This window comes from Taudactylus pleione, unplaced genomic scaffold (genome assembly GCF_031769625.1).
Source record: "Taudactylus pleione unplaced genomic scaffold, aTauple2 ptg000685l, whole genome shotgun sequence".
Classification (NCBI taxonomy): domain Eukaryota; kingdom Metazoa; phylum Chordata; class Amphibia; order Anura; family Myobatrachidae; genus Taudactylus; species Taudactylus pleione.
The window spans coordinates 1,988,232-2,014,580 of NW_028285087.1; the positions used below are offsets into that span (position 1 = coordinate 1,988,232).

Below are 26,349 nucleotides of genomic sequence, written 5' to 3' on the forward strand. Positions count from 1 at the left end.
CAAATGACCACATTCCCAAACAAGCTGCCATTATGTAATTTATATTTTATAATCAAAGTATAGATTATATATTTTTTTCAATGTATTATTCTTAAGGAACCTAATAGGGTACAAGTATGTGAAGATGGTCATGGTAATTGAGCTATGGGGTTGATGCTATGCTTTTTTTGAGAAATGCATTGTTCCTTCCCCAGGATCAGGGATTGTCCTCTGCTTAATGCTGCCAAAGAGAACGACGTGGGAGCAATTAGAAAGCTGCTGGACTGTCCGTCAACCGACCTGTATGTTAGAGGTAAGTAGAGCTCTGAGCTGGAATATTATGAATTCATTGTTCAGTGATTTTGATAGTTCTCAGTGTCCCTTCTTTATTCCCTGTGTTAGGGGCCGTGGGAGAGACTCCCCTACACATTGCGGCATTGTATGATAATCTGGAGGCGGCTGAGTTACTGCTGCAAGCTGCTCCAGACCTCCTCAACCAACCATTCACTTCCGCCTTGTATGAAGGTCAGACATTCTGTGAGCTGGACCAAATGTGTTGCGTTTCTAGTCAATGGTCTTTAAAAATGTTGCAGATTAACATTTGGGTAACCCCTGCTTTAATTTTAATATATAAATTTGGATTAAAGTTCCTGTCCATATTTAGTAGAATTCTTTGGAATGGATTCTGTATCCTGATTTATGGATTCAACGCTTAGATTGTCCTCAAATCGTTATTCTTCATTTTGGGGTTTCTGTAGATCATGCTAAAAATTCTTCTTGAATTACTGAATGGGGCACAACACATGATGAGAAAACCTCATCTACAGTATATCATGAATATTTTGGGTCATTGTCTTTTAGAACTACTATCTTAATTTCTACATCTCACTTCCTTGTCTTCATATTTCATTATGGCTGTTTTTATGCTTTCGTTATTATTCATATAATGATTTTATTGTTTTACAGGACAAACTGCCCTGCACATTGCTGCTGTCAATCAGAACCTGGAGCTGGTGAAGCTGCTGATTCAGAAAGGGGCTGACGTCTCGTCCCCCCGCGCCACTGGGAGCTTCTTCTCTTACGGCACTGATAACCTGTTTTACTTTGGTTAGTGACCAGCGTGAGGACGTTGTTGACATGTGCAACTGTATGGAGTATATTTAGCCATTTGCATGAGTCTCTGCCCCAGTGGAACTTTACAATCTATATTCCCTATTAAACTAAGGGAGGATTCAATTCGTCGCAGTAATTTACCGCCGGCTGATTGACCCCCCCCCCAGGGCTATCTGCCACCGGCAGCTTTTATTGGGTGTCAGATTTTTATTGGAGCCTGCTGAGGTCCCCCAAAAAAAACAATTAGCCTGTTTTCGGGAAGCCGGCAGCGAAAACACATAGGTCCGCGAATTTATCACAGATTTTGTGTGTTTTCACCCAAAAACGGGTAATTTTTCAGGCGCAAAAAAAAGCGCCAGGGGAAATCCACATACACTGGAGTAAAACATTCAAACTACATAGGTACAGATATAACTATACTTGTTGGTTGGAACTCAGGGGGCGATTCAGACCCATTTCCTAGGCTGCGATCGCTCGCAGCCGACAGGGGCCGGGTATGCAAATTCCATGATCGCAGGGCCAGTCTAAAGGACGCCCTCTATGTCTTAGAGTGCGACGGCAGAGTGATCGCACGCCAGTCCAAAGACTCCTCCTTCCCTTCGCAGCACACGTCATCTCCAGAGAGCCATCAGAGCTGCACGCAGCCCTTGAGGTCGACCCTACCCCGCCGCAAGCACGGCCATCACTGCAGTGTGAAACACAACCAGGTGACGTGTACAATGACGCTTCCATGCTAATTATACATGCTCATGAAACGCCGTTAAAAACCACAGACATGCCCGCGTTCACACATCCACTCCCCCGTTATCATAGACCAGCCCCTGTCACCACCCACAAAGGGCACTGTCACTCAACCTAATGTTCAAAGTAAGGCTAGCGTGCGATCATTTTCTGATCGCAGTAACTCATGCGCAGTTTGCAACAATTGCCCGGCTGCGAGCAATCGCAGCCTAGCGAGCGAGTCTGAATCAGGCCCTTAGATCAAACCCATGACCCCAGAGTTTAAAGGTAGCAATTCTTTTACTGCAAAACCCAGTTAGAGGATATTGCAGTAGCCAAGCGTAATTATACAAATGCATGTATGACTTTACACATATCAAAGTGGAAGCTTCTCAAATCAATTTGGAGCATGAAAGGGAGAGGTCATACTAAACATGACTATAGGCAAATCTTCTGAGGGAATTGAGTGCTTGATTCTGGCTATGTTTCTCCGATAAAATAATATTTTAATTATGGCTGATGCCTGATGTTTAAGTGTCAGATGCCACAATCCAGGACAACACGAAAATTCGGTGTTGTACAAATCTGAACTACCAAGTCCAATTGGTGGGCTATACGGTAGTCTTGTCCTCTGACGGTGAGCTCCTATGACAAGGACCTCTGTTTATCAGTCACAGCCAACTGGCTCCTGCATCTCAGTTAGACAGCGATTTATGGTTGTTATTGGGTTCTCGGTACCCAGACCAAAAGACTGTTGTGTATCATCTGCATAGCAGTGGTAGACCAGGTCATGATGTCTGGTTATTGTTGTGGTAGAATGTATACTGCAAAAAGCATGGGAGATGGGATAGAACCTTGTGAAAGACGGCAGTGGCACTGGTGATGAGGAGTATGCTCCTGTAGATACTCTGTGACCTGCTGTTGAGAGACTCTGCCATCCAGGCCACAGACATTTTTTCAGGTGCTCTATTAGAACCCCATAGTGCATGGTATAATATGCTGCCGAGAGACCCAGAAGGATTACGATTGAACAGTCACCTCTTTCTCTTGCCATCAGAAAATCATTAGGCACACGTACCAGGGCTGTTTCAGTTCTATGTCATCTCCTGGAATGCAACGTAAATATCATGCGTTGACAGACTGGTTTCCAGTTGAGTTGCAACCACTTTCTCAATAACCTTTCCTGTAAAAGGAAGCTTTGATACCGGTCTGTAAATTTTTATGCAGTCAGAGATAAATTAAACATCTTTTTAAAATGTTTAACAATTGCTTCCTTTACTTGTTCAGGCAAAATGCCTGTCTGCAAACCGCATTGTACTAGTCTTGCAAACACCAGGCCAATTATATCAGTACACCCTATGATTCGCTTGGATGAGGCAGGGTCCATACTACAGGTTGTGGGCCACAACTTTTGGGGGATTTTCAGCAATGTCTTCTACTTCCAATCAGTCAAAGCTAGTCCAAGGTGCCAGATGGCTTACATTGGCAGGCCTGGAGCCTTGGTACTCATTAGACAGCACGTTTGGAGTTCTAGTCCGAATGGAGGATACTTTAATCTAAAAAAGAAGATTGCAAACTCCTTGCATCTTGCCTGGGAGAGGGCTGCATCGGGCTGCAGACATGTTGATTTACAAGGCATCTCCTCATTACGGAAAACATGAGCTGGCCTGTTTGCTGCCATGATGCCACTTGTCAGGAACTCCTTTTCTTACAGGTGATTGTGGATTGGTATTCGGCAATAGTTTTAGCTTGACTTAAAGAGTTTGGTGGTGTGATATATGCGGGGGGTCGTTTACGCACAGCAGTGAGGGTATCCATTGCAGCTATCACATCCCTATTATAGTAACTGACCTGGGAAGAAGAATCCTCAGTCACCCAATACCTTTTAATCTGTACCACTGAGACATCAAATTCGGTGGTCAAGGTAGCATTGGTGATGGAGAGATAAACACTAATGTCAGCCAAGAACAAAACCAAGCAGGTGATTTGTCTGTCAGTTAATGCAGAGTTTGATGCATCTTTCTTCACTCAAACATTGCAGTAGGTGTGGTTCAGGTGATAATGTCAATCCGAAGAGTATACCCTATATACCCAATATATATATTGTGATGACTTGGGGTATTTAGCTCGGCAGTGGATGGGTGCAGTGTTTAGGTGCTTATTGAGGGTCCACACATGGTTTTCAAGTAAATAAACAATGCTTTTACTTCCAGCTTGTGAATTCAGGATACAGAAAATAACAAAACACAATCCTGGTGGCCTTCCCTGTATCACACAGATATAGGCCCTGGCTTTCTCAGCCTGCAGCTTTACTGCTTCAATGTTAGAGAGTTTTGTGGTCCCCCCTTGCCTCCTGCAAGGTCCAGACACCGGCCTCCTGGCCCCCAATTACTCGCTCAGCTTCACTGGGCTCTCTGTCTGTTACAGTCCCAACTAGACTGTCTCTCCCGGCCTGACTGCTCGGCCTTCTCACTAGCTCACACCTGAGCTCTCTCCACCAGGCAGGTGTATCACCACTCAGTATTTCAACCCTGTGTGGGAGGATCTCTCCAACCCCACACAGAATCTGCTGCTCACCAACGCCATCTCTGGTGATACTGCATATTATATATATATATATATATATATATATATATATATATTATTTCACAAATGGTTCCTCCCTATAAAAAAAATGACGTACAGTATTATACCATCTTCCTTTTGTTGTACCCACATGATCCAAAATGAAGATATGAAATCCATAATCCGACATGTGGCTGTTTCGAAAACCACATCTTATTAAATTTCCCCTTAATACGTGGAATAAATATCACATTTATGTATATACTTTACAAACAGCTGTTTCACACATTAGAAACGTACATTCAGCGATCATACCGTAGTTCTTTTAAGATAAGCTGAAATCTCATAAACTCCTTTTTATCTTTATGTCCCCCCACTTTTATTAGGTGAACACATACTGAATTTTGCTGCATGCGTTGGCAATGAGGACATTGTCCGTCTACTCCTTGAGAATGGAGCCAGTGTCCGAGCTCAGGACTCCTATGGTGAGCAGTAGTTCAAGAGATGGTTTTAGTAATCGTTTACGTATGTCAGCTGCTGTAGTAATGCCACGTTTATATACTTAATTACTTGTCTTGTCCACTATTATCCATCTGTAAATTAAATTGGGTACATCATTTTGTTTATATATACAGTAGCACAGTGGTTATAAAGTGCTGGAACTTCTGTTATTTGGTGGGTTCCATATAATTGAAGCACACTTTGCTGTTCATATCTACAACCATGAAGGGATATTGACTTGATTTTGACTAAATAGAATGAATTTAGTAATAAATACCTTTTTTATATTTTACAGGCAACACTATACTCCACATACTCGTCTTGCAACCGAACAAGACCTATTCCTGCCAGATGTTGGACCTTCTATTGTCCTATGATAAAGAACAAGACGATTTGGACCATCTAATGATCCCTAATTACATGGGATTTACTCCCTTCAAATTATCAGCAGTAGAAGGGAACATTGTGGTAAGTGGTTTTTTTTTAATCGGCATTAAACATCCACGATTTGCTTGGAAGAGTGTTGAATGTTATAAGATGTATATATTTCACCTTAGCTGGCATCTTCAAGGCCTCTCGAACGCTGCCCTTTCTGACTTTCCCAAAGCTAGCAGCCCCAAATGACTTGGTCCAATTTGCCCTAAAGAAGTTGTGGCCAAAAGCCCACTGGATGTCTGTTGATATTACTTGGGATACAGGGGCAGCACAGACGGTGTAATGGTTAGCGGGTTTGATTCCCACTATGGCACTGTGTGGAGTTTGTATATTCTCCCTGTGCTTGCGTGGGTTTTCTCCAATATACTGGTACAGTAGGTTAATTGGCTCCCAACAAAATTTAACCCTAGTGCATATGGCTGTTTGAATGTGGTAGGGAATATAGATTGTAAGCTCCACCGGGGCAGTTACTGATGTGAATGGCCAATTATTCTCTGTACTGCGCTGCGGAATATGTGTGTGCTATATAAATAACTGGTAATAAAATAATGATGATAAATAATAATTCCTTGCAAAATCACGCTATCCTCTAATGAATAACATCCCAATCTTCAATGGCTGATTTCGCGATAAGTCTGACTACGACTAGTCCCTGCTGAGACATGGAAAAAATCAGTGGGGTGGGGGTACAAAGTAAAGCATACCAGAACTAATCGACACAATGGGGTATATATAACTGCTCCTATATGGCGAGTTTTAAATTGTATTTTTATATATTTAGAAGCCTTTCAAGCTGCCACATATTAGTTCTTCGGTGGGGTCCCCCTTCCCTGAGACCCATACAGTTTGCATGTGTTTCATAGGGTCTCTAAAGGAGTGTTTTGAAGACTGCACAGTTTAAAAGGAGACTTTTTTGTTTTGTTTTGTTTTCCTTCTTGACTCCCTTCTTCAGATGTTCCAGCATCTGTTGAAAAAACGGAAACGGGTGCAGTGGACTTTTGGTCCAGTCAAATCCATTTTATATGACCTTTCAGGCATTGACTCCTGGGGAGAAGATCAGTCTGTCTTGGAGCTTGTGGTGTCTTCCAAGAAAAGAGCGGTAAGTAGATTGTAGTCAATGTCTGAATGTTTGTTTTTGTTTTGGCTTATTGACCTGTGAGAAGTGGCTGACGCTGTAACTCTCACTTCACCTGACATTTATTTTAGGCTCGGAATATCCTAGATCTCAGCCCTGTAAAAGAACTGGTCAGCCTGAAGTGGCGGAGCTGTGGCCGGCCATACTTCTGGCTTTTAGCGACAGTCTACCTGCTGTATATGGTCTGCGTAACAATGTGTTGCACCTACAGACCACTCAAGCCCCTGTCAAACCTTCCTAATCATTCTCGTGATGCAACCATCTTAATTCAAAAACCTCTTCATGTAAGTGACTAAGGCAAGAGGGTCGAGTAACAAAAATCTGCATCTAAGCTTATTATCTTTGACTTTCCTATTTGTTTGGACTCAAACAGGAGGCATATCTAACCTACCAAGATAATCTCCGTCTGGCTGGGGAACTAATTAGCGTGATTGGAGCAATTATCATTTTGCTTCTCTTGGTAAGAGATCCTCCAAAGGCAGTTAATGGTTTTTTGTTTTCCTTGATGATTTATCTTATTTTTGTTTTGGTAATCTTTGGTTTTGCTCTCTTTAGATTCCGGATCTACTTAGGGTTGGAGCCACCAGATATTTTGGACAGACTGTTCTTGGTGGGCCATTTCATATTATCATGTAAGAATCTTAAGGTCAGATTTGGTAAAGCAGGAGCCCTGGGTTCAAGTAGATTTGGGAGTCATTTCCTGCCGAAAACAAAAATTAGTTTCTCCTTACTTTTTATATCGACGTTAATAAAAAAAATATAAATAAATAAATACCAGATTAATGGAAATAATATGTAATATGAAGATGTATCACAAATTAAAAATTACAGTATCTAGAGTTGAGTGGTCAAGGGAAATATATGGGCCCGGCTTTTAGCGTTCAGACCAGAAAATATTGATGTGGTGAATACTGTTACATTTGGTACAATAAGTAAGTTAATAACCAAAGGTAAACTATGTACATACACCTGACACATGAGGCTTTTTTTCTTTTATTTTTTTGTTTAATGCTATTAAGTATCTTGCTTTTTGGTCTGATCCAACAATTTGTGTCTGATTTTTTTTTTTTTTTGTCCTATGTCTGTTTCTTTTCAGAATTGTTTTCGCCTGTATGGTGATGGCCGTGTTGGTCATGAGATTGACCAGCAGCAATGGGGAGATAGTTCCCATGGCGGTGGCTTTAGTCCTAGGATGGTGCTATATAATGTATTTCACAAGAGGTTTCCAGATGCTTGGACCCTTCACCATCATGATACAAAAGGTAAATCCGGTGACAGAGCATACAATGTACTGTACACACTACAAGATCCTCCTGACTTCTAAGATAAGATATCGTTAGAAGGTTTGTCCCATTAAAGAGATTTTCCCTTTGTGTAGCAGATAGGTGGGGGTCTTTTGGAATCTCGTTATTTCATACTGCTCAATGTCTGTGTTGGAAACCAAGGTAGATTCATTTTATCGCAGGTTGTCTGTATCCAATTAGGCAGATGCAAATGGCAGAAGATATTCAAAGATTGCTGTGCTGTCTCCAGAGGAGGCAACATTGTCTATCTGGAGCTCCGTAAAATGAGGTGCAGCTTCGAAAAGGATACTTCCTTAGTTGTAAAATGTATATCTGTATTGTTCTTGCTGCAACACTGATCCTCCATGATGTGTGATCCTGATTTTTTTTTTTTTTTTAGATGATATTCGGGGATCTGCTGCGCTTCTGCTGGTTGATGGCTGTGGTCATTCTTGGATTTGGCGCAGGTGAGGAAAAACATTGAGCAATGATCACTTTGTGTTTTTAATGCAGTGTTTTTAATGCAGTTGGCTGACCAGTTTTGAACTGTTTGCGGAACTTTCTGCAAGTGCTGCTAAGGGTTTGTTTTGATGCCATGTGCCTTACTCATGTGCCATTGCCGCTGCTTTTAAGTGTGCACATGTGAATTAGAGGGTGAAGATGACAAGGTGTGCACTTTTTGATGGGGGGAGAAGTTTGGTGGATTAGGGCATTCCTTACGAACTGTGCATTCAGGGTTGGACTGGCCCACAGGTGTACAGGGGAATCCCCCGGTGGGCCCCACAGTCTGAGGGCCCACCCCCTCCTCTAGGGATCAGGTTCCAGACTGTGCACTTGAATTATACAATATACATATGTTACAATATATTGTACAGTACTATGGTGTATTTCATACAAACTATTGTTGTTATTAATCTGGTACATTATCATGCATGCACTATACACTGTGTATATATTTTTAAAGGGGACCATACCATGCACTTTCTAATGGTTAGCCAAGCCTCTGTGGAGGCTAGCCACACCCCTTCTGGAGGCTGGCCACACCCCTAAGTATGGGCCCCTATCACTGCATTCCCCCAGTGGGCCCTTCATGTCTCAGTCCGACACTGTGTGCATTAGGGACACAAGATTGTCTGTCTGTCTGTCTGGTTTTGTTCTTCAGTTGAAATATAAGATTTTATTTTGTGGATGGAGTGTTGCACAGTCTGTCACCAATTTACTCTTAATTTTGAAACCCAACCTCATCCCTATGCTTATCATTTTCTGTATCTCACGGGAAGTGTCGGTGGGCCATCCACACCAGCGGCTGTAAGAATAACGTGTGGTCCCTATTCCTTAAAAACCTCGTAAAGCCTAAGGATTGCCCTGTGCATGCATCCGGTGATAATAACCCATACCTTGTTGAAATAAAAACATGGAGACCATGTTAGCTATTTTAATTAAATGACAAATTAAATGATATACACTGCTCAAAAAAAAATACAGGGAACACTTAAACAACACAATGTAACTCCAAGTCATTCACACTTCTGTGAAATCAAACTGTCCACTTAGGAAGCAACATTGATTGACAATCAATTTCACATGCTGTTGTGCAAATGGAATAGACGGATGGAAATTATAGGCAATTAGCAAGACACCCCCAATAACGGAGTGGTTCTGCAGGTGGTGACCACAGACCACTTCTCAGTTCCTATGCTTTTTGGCTGATGTATTGGTCACTTTTGAATGCTGGCGGTGCTTTCACTCTAGTGGTAGCATTAGACGGAGTCTACAAACCACACAAGTGGCTCAGGTAGTGCAACTCATCCGGGGTGGCACATCAATGGGAGCTGTGGCAAGAAGGTTTGCTGTGTCTGTCAGCGTAGTGTCCAGAGCATGGAGGCGCTACCAAGAGACAGGCCAGTACATCAGGAGACGTGGAGGAGGCCGTAGGAGGGCAACAACCCAGCAGCAGGACCGCTACCTCCGCCTTTGTGCAAGGAGGAACAGGAGGAGCACTGCCAGAGCCCTGCAAAATGACCTCCAGCAGGCCACAAATGTGCATGTGTCTGCTCAAACAGTCAGAAACAGACTCCATGAGGATGGTATGAGGGCCCGACATCCACAGGTGGGAGTTGTGCTTACAGCCCAACACCGTGAAAAGGCATTTGCCAGAGAACACCAAGATTGGCAAATTCGCCACTGGCGCCCTGTGCTCTTCACAGATGAAAGCAGGTTTACACTGAGCACATGTGACAGACATGACAGAGTCTGGTGACGTCAAGGAGAACGTTCTGCTGCCTGCAACATCCTCCAGCATGACCGGTTTGGCAGTGGGTCAGTAATGGTGTGGGGTGGCATTTCTTTAGGGGGTCGCACAGCCCTCCATGTGCTCGCTAGAGGTAGCCTGACTGCCATTAGGTACCGAGATGAGATCCTCAGACCCCTTGTGAGACCATATGCTGGTGCGGTTGGCCCTGGGTTCCTCCTAATGCAAGACAATGTGGCTCGAGTGTGTGAGCAGTTCCTGCAAGACGAAGGCATTGATGCTATGGACTGGCCCGCCCGTTCCCCAGACCTGAATCCAATTGAGCACATCTGGGACGTCATGTCTCGCTCCATCCACCAACGCCACGTTGCACCACAGACTGTCCAGGAGTTGGCAGATGCTTTAGTCCAGGTCTGGGAGGAGATCACTCAGGAGTCCATCCACCACCTCATCAGGAGCATGCCCAGGTGTTGTAGGGAGGTCATACAGGCACGTGGAGGCCACACACACTACTGAGCCTCAGTTTGACTTGTTTTAAGGACATTACATCAAAGTTGGAGCAGCCTGTAGTGTGTTTTTCCACTTTAATTTTGAGTGTGGCTCCAAAACCAGACCTCCATGGGTTAATAAATTTGATTTCCAATCATAAATTTTGTGTGATTTTGGTGTCTGCACATTCAACTATGTAAAGAACAAAGTATTTAATAAGAATATTTCATTCATTCAGATCTAGGATGTGTTATTTTAGTCTTCCCTTAATTTTTTTGAGCAGTGTATTAACTGTTTAATCGCTAATAATATCAATTAAATTTTAAATATGGTCACAAAGAGCGAACAGCTAAAAACCTCACAAACCCACTATAACTACTCTAACCACAAAAAAGGCATTTACTCAAACCGTCTACTTGGACTACCCACCCGGTTTGGTGATGATGCTGCCTCCGACAGGGTGGTGCAGCAGACCTAAACAGTCAACGAAGGTGAGCGCACCTAAAAACTACCAACCAATCAAACGCAAGCCAAGATCTACACCACTAACCGTAACCTGCCATTCTTTCCCGCCAAAAATAGTCAACGAAAAAGTGCACCAAACACATAGAAATTAGGAAAGGATGGTGGGAAGTCAGAAACAAAAGATGCTGACCCAGCCTTCAGCAAACCCTTATATCACAGTTAAAACCTACACCCCTAAATCCCATAGGACTACTTAATCACATGATGCCCAACACAGCTCTGCCCCAGCCTTCTAGGTTTAACCCACTCCATTCCCATGTGTTCATTTCAATCTCTTATATGGGTTGAACTATTACGCAATATTTGTTTTATGTATTTATTTAATTGGACTGTTTTCTATGGGTACTCACCAGAATAAGAAATGTTACTATATCTATAAAAAGAAGAAAGTAAATTATATGCCCAAAAGGAGCACTCATTGGGGGGAATAAAAGTAATAAAATTACAAATTTTTGTATTTTTTATTAAAAAAATTTACCGTAGGAATGTTCTATAAAATAGTCAAATATAATGATATTTTGAAGAAATAGTCCTCGATTTCATACTAATATTCTATGTCTTGGTGCTTTAATCTATTTTTCTAGATATGAGAGCAGCTTGTATCTGGGGAAACCCAGAATTGTGCGTTTGATTTAGAGGTCCTTTAAAGTTCCTAACCAGACTTCTCTAAATTCATATCATTTAATAATTGAGTCCCGATTTTAACATTTCACTACAGTTTGCCTGCTGGCCAAAAAGTCTTGAGAGAAACCAGAGCAGTGACGGACGCGAAAAAAGATGAGGGGAAATGTTTTGGTTCTCTTTTTAGATGAACAATTCCAATCATTTAAACAGTAAATTCACATTTTTGCCTCCTTTCTCCACAGCTTTCTTTGTAATATTTGACACCCAAGATCCCCAAAAACTGGGTCAGTTCATGACCTTCCCAATGGCCCTGTTGAGCACTTTTGAACTTTTCCTCACAATCATCGATGGTCCGGCCAATTACGAGGTGGACTTGCCATTCATGTTCAGCCTTCTGTACTCTGCGTTTGTGATGTTCGCGGCCCTTCTGATGCTGAATCTTCTGATTGCCATGATGGGGGATACGCACTGGCGGGTGGCCCACGAAGGAGATGAACTGTGGAGAGCACAGGTGAGGGACAAGGGCAATAATGGATGATCCATTTCCTGCCTGGGCCGGAGTATTAGAAAGTGGTATAGATTATCTGCAGTTTCAGTATCTATATGGCATTCAATATTTGCCGGGTCGGCACTACTAAATCTGGTTTGTCTGGGCCTACTGGTTTTGTCTGGCAGAGAAAGCAAAATGCAGAGTGGAGTGTGCCTGGGTTTTAGGGGTTGTGGTACCATCGAACGCCATAGTGGCCACAAAGCAGACAGATGCTACAGCAGCGTCCCGTGATCAACCGTATATGCTGTGTTTTAGTGATGTCTTTAACTCCTATTAACAAGTTCTGTCTCTGGGGTTGTGGCCAAATCCAGGAGGTGTGTTCACTTCCCCTCCAGGGAGAGGGAAATCACTGCGATCACCCCCACCTGTAACCTCATCTGCACCCTACTACTGGCTGCACCCATACAGCAGTGCAGCCACACAACATTTTGGTGCCTGTGCCACAACGAGCATTGATACCACACAATATGGGAAATAGGAGAACATCACATGCCAAAAGGGTGTAGTGTCGTGGGGAAGGGGCAGGGCCACACAATAGTACCCCTAATTCAAATTATTCCACACAGTGGTGCAACCTTATTTACATGACGCCATACAGCAGTACCCCTTATAGGCATTATGCCACACAGTAGTGTCCCTAATGCACATTATGCCACACAGTAGTGCCCCTTATACGCATTATACCACACAGTAGTGCCCCTTATACACATTATGCCACACAGTAGTGTCCCTTATTCATGTTTTACGCCACACAGTAGCACCCCTTATACACATTATGCCACACAGTAGTGCCAGTTTTTTGTTATGCCACACAGTAATGCTTCTTATAGTATATTATGCCACAAAATAGTAGTGCCCTTTATGTACATAATGCCACACCGTAGTAATGCCCTTTATGCACATGTCACACAGTAGTAGTGTCCCTTATACACATAATGCCACACAGTAGTAGTGTCCCTTATGTGCATTATGCCACACATTATTGTCCCTTTCACATTACGCAACACATTTGATGGTTGAATTGAATTATAATGTTCCTCACCTCTCCAAGGAAGGTTCTAGCTACTCTGTATTTGTATTAACATTTACACAAGTACATAGCTTTAGGAGCTTCCATTGGGTGAGCCTCACTGTCACTGAGAGACAGTCTGATTCTCACTGTGAAAGAATAAAAAGCCGCCTTGCTGTGCCCATCGCCCAGTGGCTCCTCGATCGGCATGTGGGAGAGGTCATGATGTATTTCCCTACTCGCTGTGCGGGAACCAGAAGGCGTAGCTCCGGAGTGGGCACTGGAGAATGCATGGAAGGAGTGGGGCGCACCACTGGTAACAATATTGCAGCCGGCGCCCGGCAAAAGGAGATCGCGGCGGTGGATGGTTCAGTCTCAAGGGCATCCTTGCACGCTAACCCTAACACTCCCTGTTAATGCCTAAACCTAACCATGTCCCCTTGGTGCCTAAACTTAATCGTGTCCCCTTGGTGCCTAAACATAACCGCCTCCCCCTCTTAGTTACTTACACCCCCTCCCAAAGCCTAACCCTAACCCCGTGGCTAACAGCGAAGATGCCCCAGTGTACCTTTCAAGATACTGGTGTTGGGATTTCCATGCCTATCTTTAGTCCCGGGTAGGGCTTTCGACGGTCAGCATCCTGTCGGACGAAATACTAACGACATCCCCATAGAAGTGCCTGTTTTTTCTTTTGAGTTACAAAAGAAGAGATTTATGGTCGTTCCCATAGAGGACATGGCAGTATTCTGATGATGAGGTCCCAATAGTTGAGAAGGAATATTCCCGCTTTCTCCTGCATTTAGAGTTTAATTAACCTGACTAAAACAAAACATTCAGAAAAATACAATTTCCGCATGTTTTTTTGGAAAAACAGGATGGATCAGCAGCCTCCTAAGTGTAAGTAAGATAAAATAGAGCGCTTTCAAGTAGCCCCAGTTTAAAGCTAATTACTTCCAAATAAAATGCAAAACATACAAAGAAATTATTACATATACTGTACATGACTGGCGTAAATTATAACTTATGTCCCGTAAGGAAATCATAAGGAAACAGACTATTACATAATAAGTATGCAAATATGATTACACATCTATAGTATTGGTGAGATGCAATGACCTATAGTTATAGCACATACATCATTTTGGATAAATTGGCATTTATTAATTTAAATAGTGCAGCTACCACATTTTGTCTAAGCCTTGGAGATCAAGTGGAGCAGGGCCAGATTAAAGGGGGGGGCGACAGGGGCGGTCGTCCCGGGGCCCCCACAACAAGCGCAGGTAGGACGGGTTCTGAGTACTTAGAAACCCCCCCTGACGGACAAATCTCAGCAAAGTGGGGGCGGAGCCAAAACAAGCCACACCCCAATATTACCTGCGAATCGCGGCAGAACGATGCAAGGGGGCGGGACTTAAAGTGAGGTGCCCGCCCTATTTTCAACCTGCAGCTGCAGCATAAAAATTATGTACTGGTTTATTGTGTGTATACATGTGTTTGTGTGTATATACTAGGGGTGTGCACCGGCCACTTTTCGTGTTTTGTGTTTTGGTTTTGGATCTGGATCATTCTTCGTGTTTTGGATCTGGATTGGTTTTGCCAAAACCACCCTTCCGTGTTTTGGGTTCTGGGTTTTGTGTTTTGGATCTGTATTTTTTTGAAAAAAAGCATAAAAACAGCTAAAATCACAGAATTTGTAGGTTTTTCTGCTCCTATGCTATTATTAACCTCAATAACCTTAATTTCCACTCATTTCCAGTCTATTCTGAACACCTCACACCTCACAATAGTGTTTTTATGTCCAAAAGGTTGCACCGAGGTAGCTGGATGACTATGCTAAGCGACACGAGTGGGCGGCACAAACACGTAACCCATCTAGGCGTGAAACTGCAGTGGCAGACAGAATGGCAGTTTGAAAAACTAGGCCCCAAACTGTACATAATGCAAAGAAAAAAAAGAGGTGCAAGATGGAATTGTCCTTGGGCCCTCCCACCCACCCTTATGTTGTATAAACAGGACATGCACACTTAAACAAACCAATCATTTCAGCGCCAGTGTCTGCCGCACAACTGTGGCTGAAATGATTGGTTCGTTTGGGCCCCCACAAAACAAGCTGGCAATTAATCTGTCCCTGCACAAACTGGCTCTACGGAGGCAAGATGTCATCCTCATCCTCCTCATCCACCGATTCCTCACCCTCTTCAGTGTGTACATCCTCATCCTCACAGAGTATTAATTCGTCCCCGCTGGAACCACAGGTCCCTCTGTACGTTCTGGAGGCTGGTCTCCCTGGAAGAGTTGATAATTCATTTTATGAACATCATCTTCTCCACATTTTGTGGAAGCAACCTCCTACGCCTTTCGCTGACAAGGTTCCCGGCTGCACTAAACACTCTTTCGGAGTACACACTGGAGGGGGGGCAACTCAGGTAAAATAGAGCCAGTTTGTACAGGGACCTCCAAATTGCTTCTTTTTCCTGCCAGTACAGGTACGGACTGTCTGACATGCCTACTTGGATGCTGTCACCGATGTAATCCTTTAACAGACAGACGCACGCTTGTCGCTGCTGCTTTGAGGATGCAAGTGCGGCTACAGCCCACACAATTCACAAAGACAGAAAAAAGAAGAAGAATATTTTTACTGTTTGTGTAGCACACTTTGAGGGTGTCACCACCCTTTAACAGACAGACGCACGCTTGTCGCTGCTGCTTTGAGGATGCAGGTGCGGCTACAGCCCACACATTTCACAAAGACAGAAAAAAAAAGAACAATATTTTTATTGTTTGTGTAGCACACTTTGAGGGTGTCACCACCCTTTAACAGACAGACGCACGCTTGTCGCTGCTGCTTTAAGGATGCAGGTTCGGCTACAGCCTACACATTTCACAAAGACAGAAAAAAAAAGAACAATATTTTTATTGTTTGTGTAGCACACTTTGAGGGTGTCACCACCCTTTAACAGACAGACGCACGCTTGTCGCTGCTGCTTTGAGGATGCAGGTGGAATCTAGTCGGGATTTGGAACCGGGGACTCACTACCTCCATCAATTGTCTAAATCCCACTGCACTAATGGCGGATACCGGACGCATGTCTAACACCAACATAGCAGTCAAGGCCTCAGTTATACGTTTTGCTTCAGGATGACTGCTGTCGTACTTCATCCTTATCGCTAGGGACTGTTGGAGGGTCAATTGTTTAGTAAAAGTAGTGATGTTCCTACTTCCTCTCAGGGATGATGAACAACTCCCAGCAGCAGCAACAGCACTAGGAGGAAGTGGTTCTTGATCTTTCCCTATTTTATTTTTATCGGAGAAAGTTTGGTCCTCCATTTATGTTATATTGATATATATACGTGCGGCTAAAGCGCACACAAACACAGAAAATATTGTTTTATTTTTGCTGGAGAGTAGTGCACTTTGTGGGTTACACCACCCTTTAAGAAATGAGCCAGTCGGCCCTTTACTTATGGGACACAGGCGCACGCTTCGCGCTACTCCTTTGTTGATGCACGTGCAGCCACAGTGCACACAAGTCACAAGCACAGAAAATATATATTTTTTTGGTTTGGACTGGAGTGTACTTTGGGGGTTACAGCACCCTTTAACGGTCAAGCCAGCCGGCCCTTTACTTATGACACAGGCGCACGCTTGGCACTACTTTGTTGATGCATGTGCGGCTACTGCGCACACAATTCACAAACACAGAAAATAATTTTTTTTGGTTTGGACTGGAGTGTACTTTCGGGGGTTACAGCACCCTTTAACGGTCAAGCCAGCTGGCCCTTTACTTATGACACAGGCGCACGCTTGGCACTACTTTGTTGATGCACGTGCGGCTACTGCGCACACAATTCACAAACAGAAAATAATTTTTTTTTGGTTTGGACTGGAGTGTACTTTCGGGGGTTACAGCACCCTTTAACGGTCAAGCCAGCCGGCCCTTTACTTATGACACAGGCGCACGCTTGGCACTACTTTGTTGATGCACGTGCGGCTACTGCGCACACAATTCACAAACACAGAAAATATTTTTTTTTTGGTTTGGACTGGAGTGTACTTTGGGGGTTACAGCACCCATTAACGGTCAAGCCAGCCGGCCCTTTACTTATGACACAGGCGCACGCTTGGCACTACTTTGTTGATGCACGTGCGGCTACTGCGCACACAATTCACAAACAGAAAATAATTTTTTTTTGGTTTGGACTGGAGTGTACTTTCGGGGGTTACAGCACCCTTTAACGGTCAAGCCAGCCGGCCCTTTACTTATGACACAGGCGCACGCTTGGCACTACTTTGTTGATGCACGTGCGGCTACTGCGCACACAATTCACAAACACAGAAAATAATTTTTTTTTTGGTTTGGACTGGAGTGTACTTTGGGGGTTACAGCACCCTTTAACGGTCAAGCCAGCCGGCCCTTTACTTATGACACAGGCGCACGCTTGGCACTACTTTGTTGATGCACGTGCGGCTACTGCGCACACAATTCACAAACACAGAAAATAATTTTTTTTTTGGTTTGGACTGGAGTGTACTTTCGGGGGTTACAGCACCCTTAACGGTCAAGCCAGCCGGCCCTTTACTTATGACACAGGCGCACGCTTGGCACTACTTTGTTGATGCACGTGCGGCTACTGCGCACACAATTCACAAACACAGAAAATAATTTTTTTTTGGTTTGGATTGGAGTGTACTTTCGGGGGTTACAGCACCCTTTAACGGTCAAGCCAGCCGGCCCTTTACTTATGACACAGGCGCACGCTTGGCACTACTTTGTTGATGCACGTGCGGCTACTGCGCACACAATTCACAAACACAGAAAATATATTATTTTTTTAGCACTTGGGGGGAGCACCCCTGATGGACAGAGCACCCCCTGGACAACACTACAGCACCCCTTTAGGACTGGGACACTGCACAGGACTTTGGAACTGACTGCACAACACAGTCCAGCCAGCCCCTATGGACTTTGAAGTAGTGGACACAGCCCCTATTAACAACAGCAGCACAGCACAACACAGCCAGCCCCTATGGACTTTGAAGTAGTGGACAACAGCAGCACTACACTACACTACACTACACAGCACTAACTCCCACCCTCCCTCTTCACTGTCCACAGCCGAGTGAGAAAATGGCGCCGACGCGGGTACCTTATATAGGATCCAAAACCCGCGAGACTCGGAAGGCGGGATGATGACGTTTTGCCTCGATGTCAGATCCGAGTCAGGCGGGAAAAGTCGAGCCTGACTCGGATCGGACTCGGATCGGGGGGGCTCGGGGGGGTTCGGATTTCAGAAATCCGAACCCGCTCACCCCTAGTATATACTGTATGTGTTATGTGCATACTGTGAATGTGTTAGTATGTATATATGTGAATGTATGTGTTCATTTGTATATATGTGTTAGTGTGTGTATACGGTGTATGTATTTGTGTGTACACTGTATATGCGTGTTAGTATGTATGTAATATATATAATATATTGCTACATGTATATGTGTGTGTGTGTGTGCATATTTAACACGAGACACTAACGCCCCCCCACAAGTGTCTGATCATAACCTCCCCCTTCCCACACCCTAACCCTCGCCCCAACCCCGCTACTACCTTCGGCATCCCGGCGATCGGGGTGCAGGGATTCTGACCGGCGTTGGTAATGTAAGTTTCGGCATCACATGTTAGAACCCCCCAGAAAATCCTGCGTCTGCCCCTGCCCACAGTTGGTGTGAGCCTGCCGAGGCTCCGTGTGGCTTGGTGGGGCCCACCACAACTTAGTTGCCCCTGGGCCCCCACAAGCCTTAATTCGGCCCTGAAGTGGAGGGAGATTAAGTACCAACCAAACAGCTCAGGGCTGGTTCATAAAATATGGGGGACCCCTACACGTTTTGTCCCAGTATTTTTAGAACCAGGACTGGCTCAGGAGCCCGGGGCTGGTTATGCTTTGGGGGGGAACCCCACATCATTTTATTTATTTTTTTTAAATTACTATTTAAAACCCTTTTTAGGCTAATTAAAGGCATTAACATACACTGCTCATTCTGATCTGTGTGTCTCTGCAAAACACGCAGCTTAGGAGATAGGGCCTGATTCAGACCTGCTCGTGAGCGCAGGACGCTCGCAAGTGAGTCGATGGTGCCCTACTGTGCATGCGCACGACGGAGGGAGCTCCGTCGTGCGCATGCACGAGACCCAGCTAGCGACGGGGTAGCCGTCGCTCCGGGTCTTGCACCAAAGGGGGCGTGCTGTTGATGTTGATTGACAGCACGCCCCCTTTGGTGGGAGTGCCGGGTGCGTTGCTGCCAGACGGAGGCGTTCCCATGGGAACTCCTACTGTCTGAAGCCGGCCCCACTGACATCAGTAGTGATGTCAGTGGGAGTGATTTTGGCTCTGATAGAGCCAAAATCACTCCAGGGCTTGCGGCAGCGAGACCCTACCGCAGGGTCTCCGTCACAAGCCCAATGGTCGCGATGGTCTTGACCATCGCGACCATCATCATGGACGCTCGCTATAGCTGTGGGTGGTCACCCACAGCTATGCGAGCATCCAAGAGGCCGCTCCATTTTCATGTAGGAGGGCCCTGATTCAGAGCGAGCGCTCTGGTCAGAGCGTCCGGCTCTGAATCATGCCCATAGTCTTTTTGAAACTTCATTTAGGACAGAGTATGCTAAAATTACACCTTTTATTATAATCACGATATTTGGTAAATTTCCGAGTTTTATTTCTGGTTATGAAAAGTACTGCCGTTTTCAGACGATGGTGTAGTCATTTCATTTCTATTTGTGTTTTCAGACTTCGCCCATGTTTTTAAAGAGTTGCACAAATTCTCACCAGAGTTTGCTTTTAGTAGATTTCTGAGTTCTAAAAAATGGCCAAGTACACCAGTGATTGCAATCTCGACAAAACACAGAGCTTAGTAAATTTACCCCTTAGTCTGAGGCTTCCTACTGCCTCCATTCTCTTTTTCACATCATGTCACTGCTCCTGACACATGCAGCTCTGTCCTCACTGACACATCACTCATCTCCTGATATACTCTGTGCTGCTGGTGACCCTGCTCCTCCCACTATATATCTCTCTGTGGCTTCCTGTTGCCTCCATTCCCCTCCTCACATCATGTCACTGCCCCTGTCACATGCAGCATACTTATGCCCCTACGTATGAATAATAGGTGGCTGTTGGGCTGTTACTAGTAAAACGAATATATTGAGCATATATTATGTTAATGCCTCTCTCCCGTCCTCACGAGCTCGGTCTTTGTATGGCTGCAATTACTATATTCGCAGACTATGCACATGACTGACCCACACCCACTGTCTTGTATGTACATTTAAGATATTTATTTTTATTGTTACAGGTTGTAGCCACCACCCTAATGCTTGAACGTAAAATGCCAAAAGCCCTCTGGCCTCGCTTGGGGATCTGCGGAAAGGACTATGACTTAGGAGACGCCTGGTATCTCCGGTGAGCGACCTCCCCATCTATCTCTGTGCCTGATGATTGCAGACAGACTATTTTTTCCTAGTGAAGTGGACAGGATGGGAAGATAATTGCAGAGCATCGCAGCATAATTGTCAGGAATCGTGGCTCCTTATGGAGGAGGCGGCGCTAAGTGACACAAAACCGTATCATTTAGCTCCGCCTTGCAGTCCCGCAATTTGCGGCAGTTTGCTGTTACAAAGACTGGGCCTAATGCCATAGCAACCCAGTCCCACCCCTCCAAAGTGCCTGTCTGTGTCTCCTCTCTGGGCATCTCCCAGAGAGGAGATATTAAAGTCTAAGTATGAGTGATATATTACAGGTGCCACCTGTCGGGAGCTAGACTGTATAAGCGCTCCATTTCCCAGCTCATAAGCAATACAGAATTGGGACAGCACGGTTGGTCCAATGGTTAGCATTATTACCTCACAGGATTTGTTTGCCACCAAGGCCCTAACTGTGTGGAGTTTGTATCTTCTCCCCGTGTTTGCGTGAGATTCCCCTGGGTTCACATAATCCTTCCACACTCCAAAAATAAACTGGTAGGATAATTGTCTTTCTACAAAAATTTACCCTAGTGTGTCAGCATGTGGTAGGGAATATAGAGGCCTATTTACTAAGCTTTGTTAGGAGAGAAAGTGAACAGAGGTAAGGTACCAGCCAATCTGCTCCTAACTGCCAGGTCACAGGCTGTGTTTCAAAAATGACAGTTGGGAGCTGATTGGCTGATACCTTATCTCTTTTCACTTTGTCTCCTAACACTGCTTAGTAACTAGACCCCATAGATTGTAAGCTCCAATGGGGCAGGGGATGATGTGAAAGGTCGAAATGTGGAGAATTATGAGCTTGGAAATACCTAATGCCTGAGGTCTAAGTGCCCTGTGTACCAGCGGTTGGTCATTTGTATCTTCCGGCCATTGTGGCTTATTCTGTCAAACGCTCTTTAATTTAGCTGTAAGGCAATAATGTACAGTATATTACCATAGTACTAGGCTGTGGCATTAGCTCAGTCACCAAGTGCCCCAAGCTCTTCTAAAATGCCCTGCTGGCCTGTCCTACGCTGTTACCACTGACCCCAATAATAGCTGTAGGCAGGACATGGGAAAACCAATATTCGTGCGTCTTCTAGGGGGCTCCGTGTTTTACACATATATATGAGCAACTTGTAATTTTATTATTCAGCGCTTTTCTGACATGTACTCTATAATAGGAAGCAAATTACAAAAAAAAAAAATCAAATGCAGTAAAAATCACTCCATTCTAGGGTGCACGTAATATTGGGTGAATCTGGACACCGATAAACACCAAATGGTATTTTATTTATACTTAAAAAGAAGGATCTCTAAACCTTCATAAACATGATTTTTAATGAATGTATTCATGTGTAAATTATAATAACCCTACTACTGAATAGCAGTATAAGGATCAATGCATATACAGTATAATATGAATCCTACCTCAGCTCTATAAGTGGTACAATCTACCTTATGTTCACCGGACTGTTAATGTCCTCTTTTCAGTTAAGAAAACTTATTCCGCAATCACTTAAATAAATCCCACATATAACGATTCAAAAGGGATAAAAGCTGTATTATATTCTCTTAGGAGCAAGCTCTCCAAAAGTCCTTTGTCAGCTGTTCCCTCTTAGATATACAGTAGGCTTAGTCCCAGTATTGATAAATTACCAGCGCCCAACTCCGGGGTAATATAAAGTCACCTAGTTTCAGTCAACTTGCCGCTCATTCCCGCTAGCAAATGCAATTAGCGGCACGTACTCACAATATCCCAGTTGATCCTCCCAGTCAGTAAATGTAACAGTGGCTGTCTCCAGCAGACTTGTCTACCGCGATGGTTAGACTTGATCCTACTAATACCCCTTTTACACCAGAGCAAAAACCTGGGTTTTTGCTGGGTCTACCCAGGTCGCAGCTCAGTGTAAAAAGGTCCCTGAAAAATAACCCAGGTCAAGTGACCCAGCAATCCAACCCAGATAGCTACCAGGGTTGTACCCAGGATGGACCCGGGTAATGGTGCAGTGTAAACGGTGCAACCCGGGTTATGTGACCTGGGTCATGCCTAAAATGGTGGTTGTCGGGCATTCATCTCCCACTTTTTATGACCTCACAGGTTTAGCAGGGCAGACCTGAGTTCAGTGTGAACAGGGCTGACCTGGGACTTACCCAGATCGAAAGTGCAGTGTAAATGGGCCTGACCAGGGTTGGAACCATGTCCAAAATCCCAGGTCGGACCTGGGTTTTTGGTGGAAAAGAGGTATAAGAGGTAATCCGAGGTGGGTGAAAGGTATTGGTCCGCATAAATCCAGTATTCGAATAAAGGGTTAGGAGTAATCCATACAGTCCCAGTATTCTTGCCCTTAACGCGTTTCTCCATTTAAATATAGTCAGTTTCTTCAGAAGGTAAGTAAAGAATGGGACTCTACTATCGCATTATATACCTCTCAGCCAGTACATTGCTGTCAATAATTGGCTAATTAGGGTAATACATAATTATAAAGCACCTGTGTCCTGAATTGCCATACAATTATTTACCAGTTAAAAATTGAATACTCATTATAAACTGATTGTCTCCTGTTTTTATAAATAAGTAAAAACTCTGTCTCTCTCTAAACAGGGGTGAGGGGAACCTTTTTTTCTGTCAAGAGCCATTTTGATATATAGAACATTATTCACGGGCCTGGTTCAGGTCACAACCCCTCCGTGTGACATCACACAGGGCAGGGCCACAATCGCCGGTGATTACAGCAATGCCCGGATCATCCTCAGGATGCTCTGGGGAGCTGTAAGGGCAGCAGTGTGACCGTCTGAAGTGTCCTAAGGACGTTCCAGGTGGCACTGGTGCATAGATTCTGACGGCATTGTGACATTCTAGGCACCCTGCTAGCCAGATGAGGCTAGCAGAAGAAAGCTCCGAGGGCCAGACCAAATGATTCCGGGGGCCTTATATATAAGGCCCCCGGGCCTGAGGCTCCCCATCCCTGCTCTAAAATGTCAATCAAGAGAGTTATTATTTATTAAATCTTTATTCATGTAGACCTCAAAGGGAGCATAAGAATTAGAGATGTGCGCCGACCCCCGTGTTTTGATTTTGGATCTGGATCTCCCCTGGTTTTGGATCTGAATCTGGTTTTGGATTCTTTTCCTCCGTGTTTTGGATCTGGATTTTTTTCTTAAATAATCATAAAAACAGCTAAGACCACATAATTTGGGCCTATTTTTGTTCCTACAGTATAATTAACCTTAATAACAATGATTTCTAGGCATTTTTAACACCTCACAATATTGATTTCACAATTTTTCACCAATATAGGCCAAAGGCTGCAGTGAGCTGGCTGGCTAAAGTAAGCAACAGAGCAGCAGCATAAACGCACGGCAGTCTAATAAAATATCAAACATCTATGAAACATTGCCATACAGCAGTGGCAGACAGGATGGCAGTTTAATAAACTATAATAATGTCAGTCGGCAATGCCCCAAATTGTGTCAAATGTAAAGGAAAGAGGTGCAAGATGGCATTGTCCCTCCCACCCACTCTTATGTGGGATATTAAAAAGGACATGCACAGTTTAAAAAAAAAAAAAAAAAAAAAAAAACTTTAGCGACTAGGACTGACACTTTCGTGGCTGAACTCCTTGGTTTGTTCGAGCCTCACAAAACATTTTTTGGAAGGACTACCTTCAATTATTAAGGAGGAGGTTGATGATGAGGGTGTTGGTGGTGGAGATTGCATGTTATGGTCCAAACTGCTGGTAGCTGATACTGGACTGCTTGTTATTAATTTACAAATTATAATTTTGTTAAACAAATTGCATGAACTTGCTGCAAATGACGTAACAGGGAGGAGGTGCCTAGATGGCTAACGTCCCTTCCTCTGCTAACTTTGGCTTTACAAATGGAACAGATGCCTTCACAACTGTTGTCAGAATTTAGATAAAATAATTCCACACCCAAGACGTTGCTTTTCCGACTTTCTTTTATCATGAGCAAGAACTGCTGCCACTGGTGGCTGATTTACCACATCCTTATCATCAACATCCACATTAGCGTCAGATAGGACACAAATTTCCCCCTCATCCTCCTTTTGCACTTCCTCCACACTATCATCCTAATTTTTTATTATTTCACCATCTAATACTAGCACAGCTGTCATGGCGTCAGTGATGCGCTGTGAAACTGGGTGACAGCTGTTAAACATACTTCCTCTATTAAAGGACTGTTTAATAGTCAATTGTTTTTTTTAAATTACTTCCGATCACGAATGAGGATGTAGGTGATGATGTTGGTGTTGGAGATCGAAGGCGCTTGGATCCCAAAGAGAGGGAGCAGGTAGGTGACGCTGAACTTGTTACGTTTTGAGTTTTAGAACTTGGCGACATACACTTTGACATTTGACGAATGCGCTCCAAGTGAGGTAACAAGGAGGAGGTTCCTAGGTGGTTTAGGTCCCTCCCTCTACTCACTCTTGCATGGCAATGGGCACATATGGCTTGACAACTGTTGTCCGGATCGGGATGGAAATAATTCCACACGTGAGAAGTAGATTTTTTTGTCTCTTGTCCCGGCATGACAACAATGGGCTTTGGCTTTTTCAAACCATGGGCAACAGCTGTTACCTTACTTACACAAAGGACATCCTCGGCATCAACATCCTCATCACCAACATCTTCATTATCAACATCCCCATCATCCTTAGCGCCTTCATCCACCAAAATATCCTCCTCCTCCATGTGCAATTCCACAGAAGCATCCTCAATGACTACGTGTGCAAGATGTTGACTGCCCTTCCCCACATTTACAGAGGGCGCACAAATGTTGGAACTTGGAAGATCCTCCAGTACACTAGTATTTAGGTTGGGCTCACACATGGCAACCGCGGACACACTTGCACTCTCCTCGGGGATTTGTGATTTCGATTTCTCAGGGCACACAGTTGTTTTTCCCGGAGCTGTCTTAACAACTTTCACATTTTTAATTGGACCACCACCACTACTACTACAAGCAGAAGGGCCATCAGAATCAGCAGTCTTCATAAAGAAAGAAGGCCAAGGCCTTATCCTTTCCTTGTCACTTTGTGTAGTGAATGGATTATTGCCAATTGTTTGTTTATCTAAAGGCAAATTTCCTTTCAATTTTTTTTTCATAATTTCAGTAAAAGTTTCTTTACCATATCGATGGCGTGACTTAAGCCCTGGGGCATGGGCCTTCCTAGAGGCCGAGGAAGTCGACGGCCTTGTACTGCTGGCAGAAGCTACAACATGTGGTTCTTGGCCTTGCTCTCCTGTCATGCGACAGCCCTCCATATTTTTTCTGCAGTCTAGAAGCAGTGTCACAATCACCAATAGTGTAGCCAAGGTGCGGTTACATAATTCACACACGTGCAGTCGTGCGCACACACAAAAATATTAGAAAAAAAGACAAATGATGATTTTAACTTTTTGTCCGCTCCAGAAGAACTTGGCCCCAGAGTTTTTTTGTTTTTTTTTGGAGCACGACTGGAGTCGGGCAGCACAAGGTTGCAACTTGCGGTGCTGGCTGGCTCTTGTGCGCTACTGCGGTTAAGCCGAACACCCACGAGCACACACAGAAAGATATAATAAAGACACTTTGATTTTTTTTTTTTTTTACTTTGATTTTTTTTTTTTTGAGTCCAGAACTTGGGCCCAGAGCATATTTACCTACC

The 26,349-nt window shown here is 44.2% G+C and overlaps 1 protein-coding gene across 2 annotated transcripts in view; it reads left to right on the forward strand.

Annotated features, from left to right (window-relative positions):
• Positions 1 to 26,349, forward strand: part of LOC148477856 (transient receptor potential cation channel subfamily V member 6-like) — a 67,876-nt gene that overhangs the window by 36,355 nt on the left and 5,172 nt on the right. For both annotated transcript variants that reach the window (XM_088456026.1, XM_088456027.1), the window contains exons 2-14: positions 195 to 292; positions 382 to 504; positions 946 to 1,086; positions 4,764 to 4,862; positions 5,174 to 5,346; positions 6,266 to 6,412; positions 6,520 to 6,732; positions 6,822 to 6,908; positions 7,004 to 7,080; positions 7,545 to 7,710; positions 8,132 to 8,198; positions 11,863 to 12,131; positions 20,531 to 20,637. In XM_088456026.1, the coding sequence (XP_088312152.1) occupies positions 195 to 292; positions 382 to 504; positions 946 to 1,086; positions 4,764 to 4,862; positions 5,174 to 5,346; positions 6,266 to 6,412; positions 6,520 to 6,732; positions 6,822 to 6,908; positions 7,004 to 7,080; positions 7,545 to 7,710; positions 8,132 to 8,198; positions 11,863 to 12,131; positions 20,531 to 20,637 (1,767 nt within the window). The remainder of the gene's footprint in view (positions 1 to 194; positions 293 to 381; positions 505 to 945; positions 1,087 to 4,763; positions 4,863 to 5,173; positions 5,347 to 6,265; positions 6,413 to 6,519; positions 6,733 to 6,821; positions 6,909 to 7,003; positions 7,081 to 7,544; positions 7,711 to 8,131; positions 8,199 to 11,862; positions 12,132 to 20,530; positions 20,638 to 26,349) is intronic.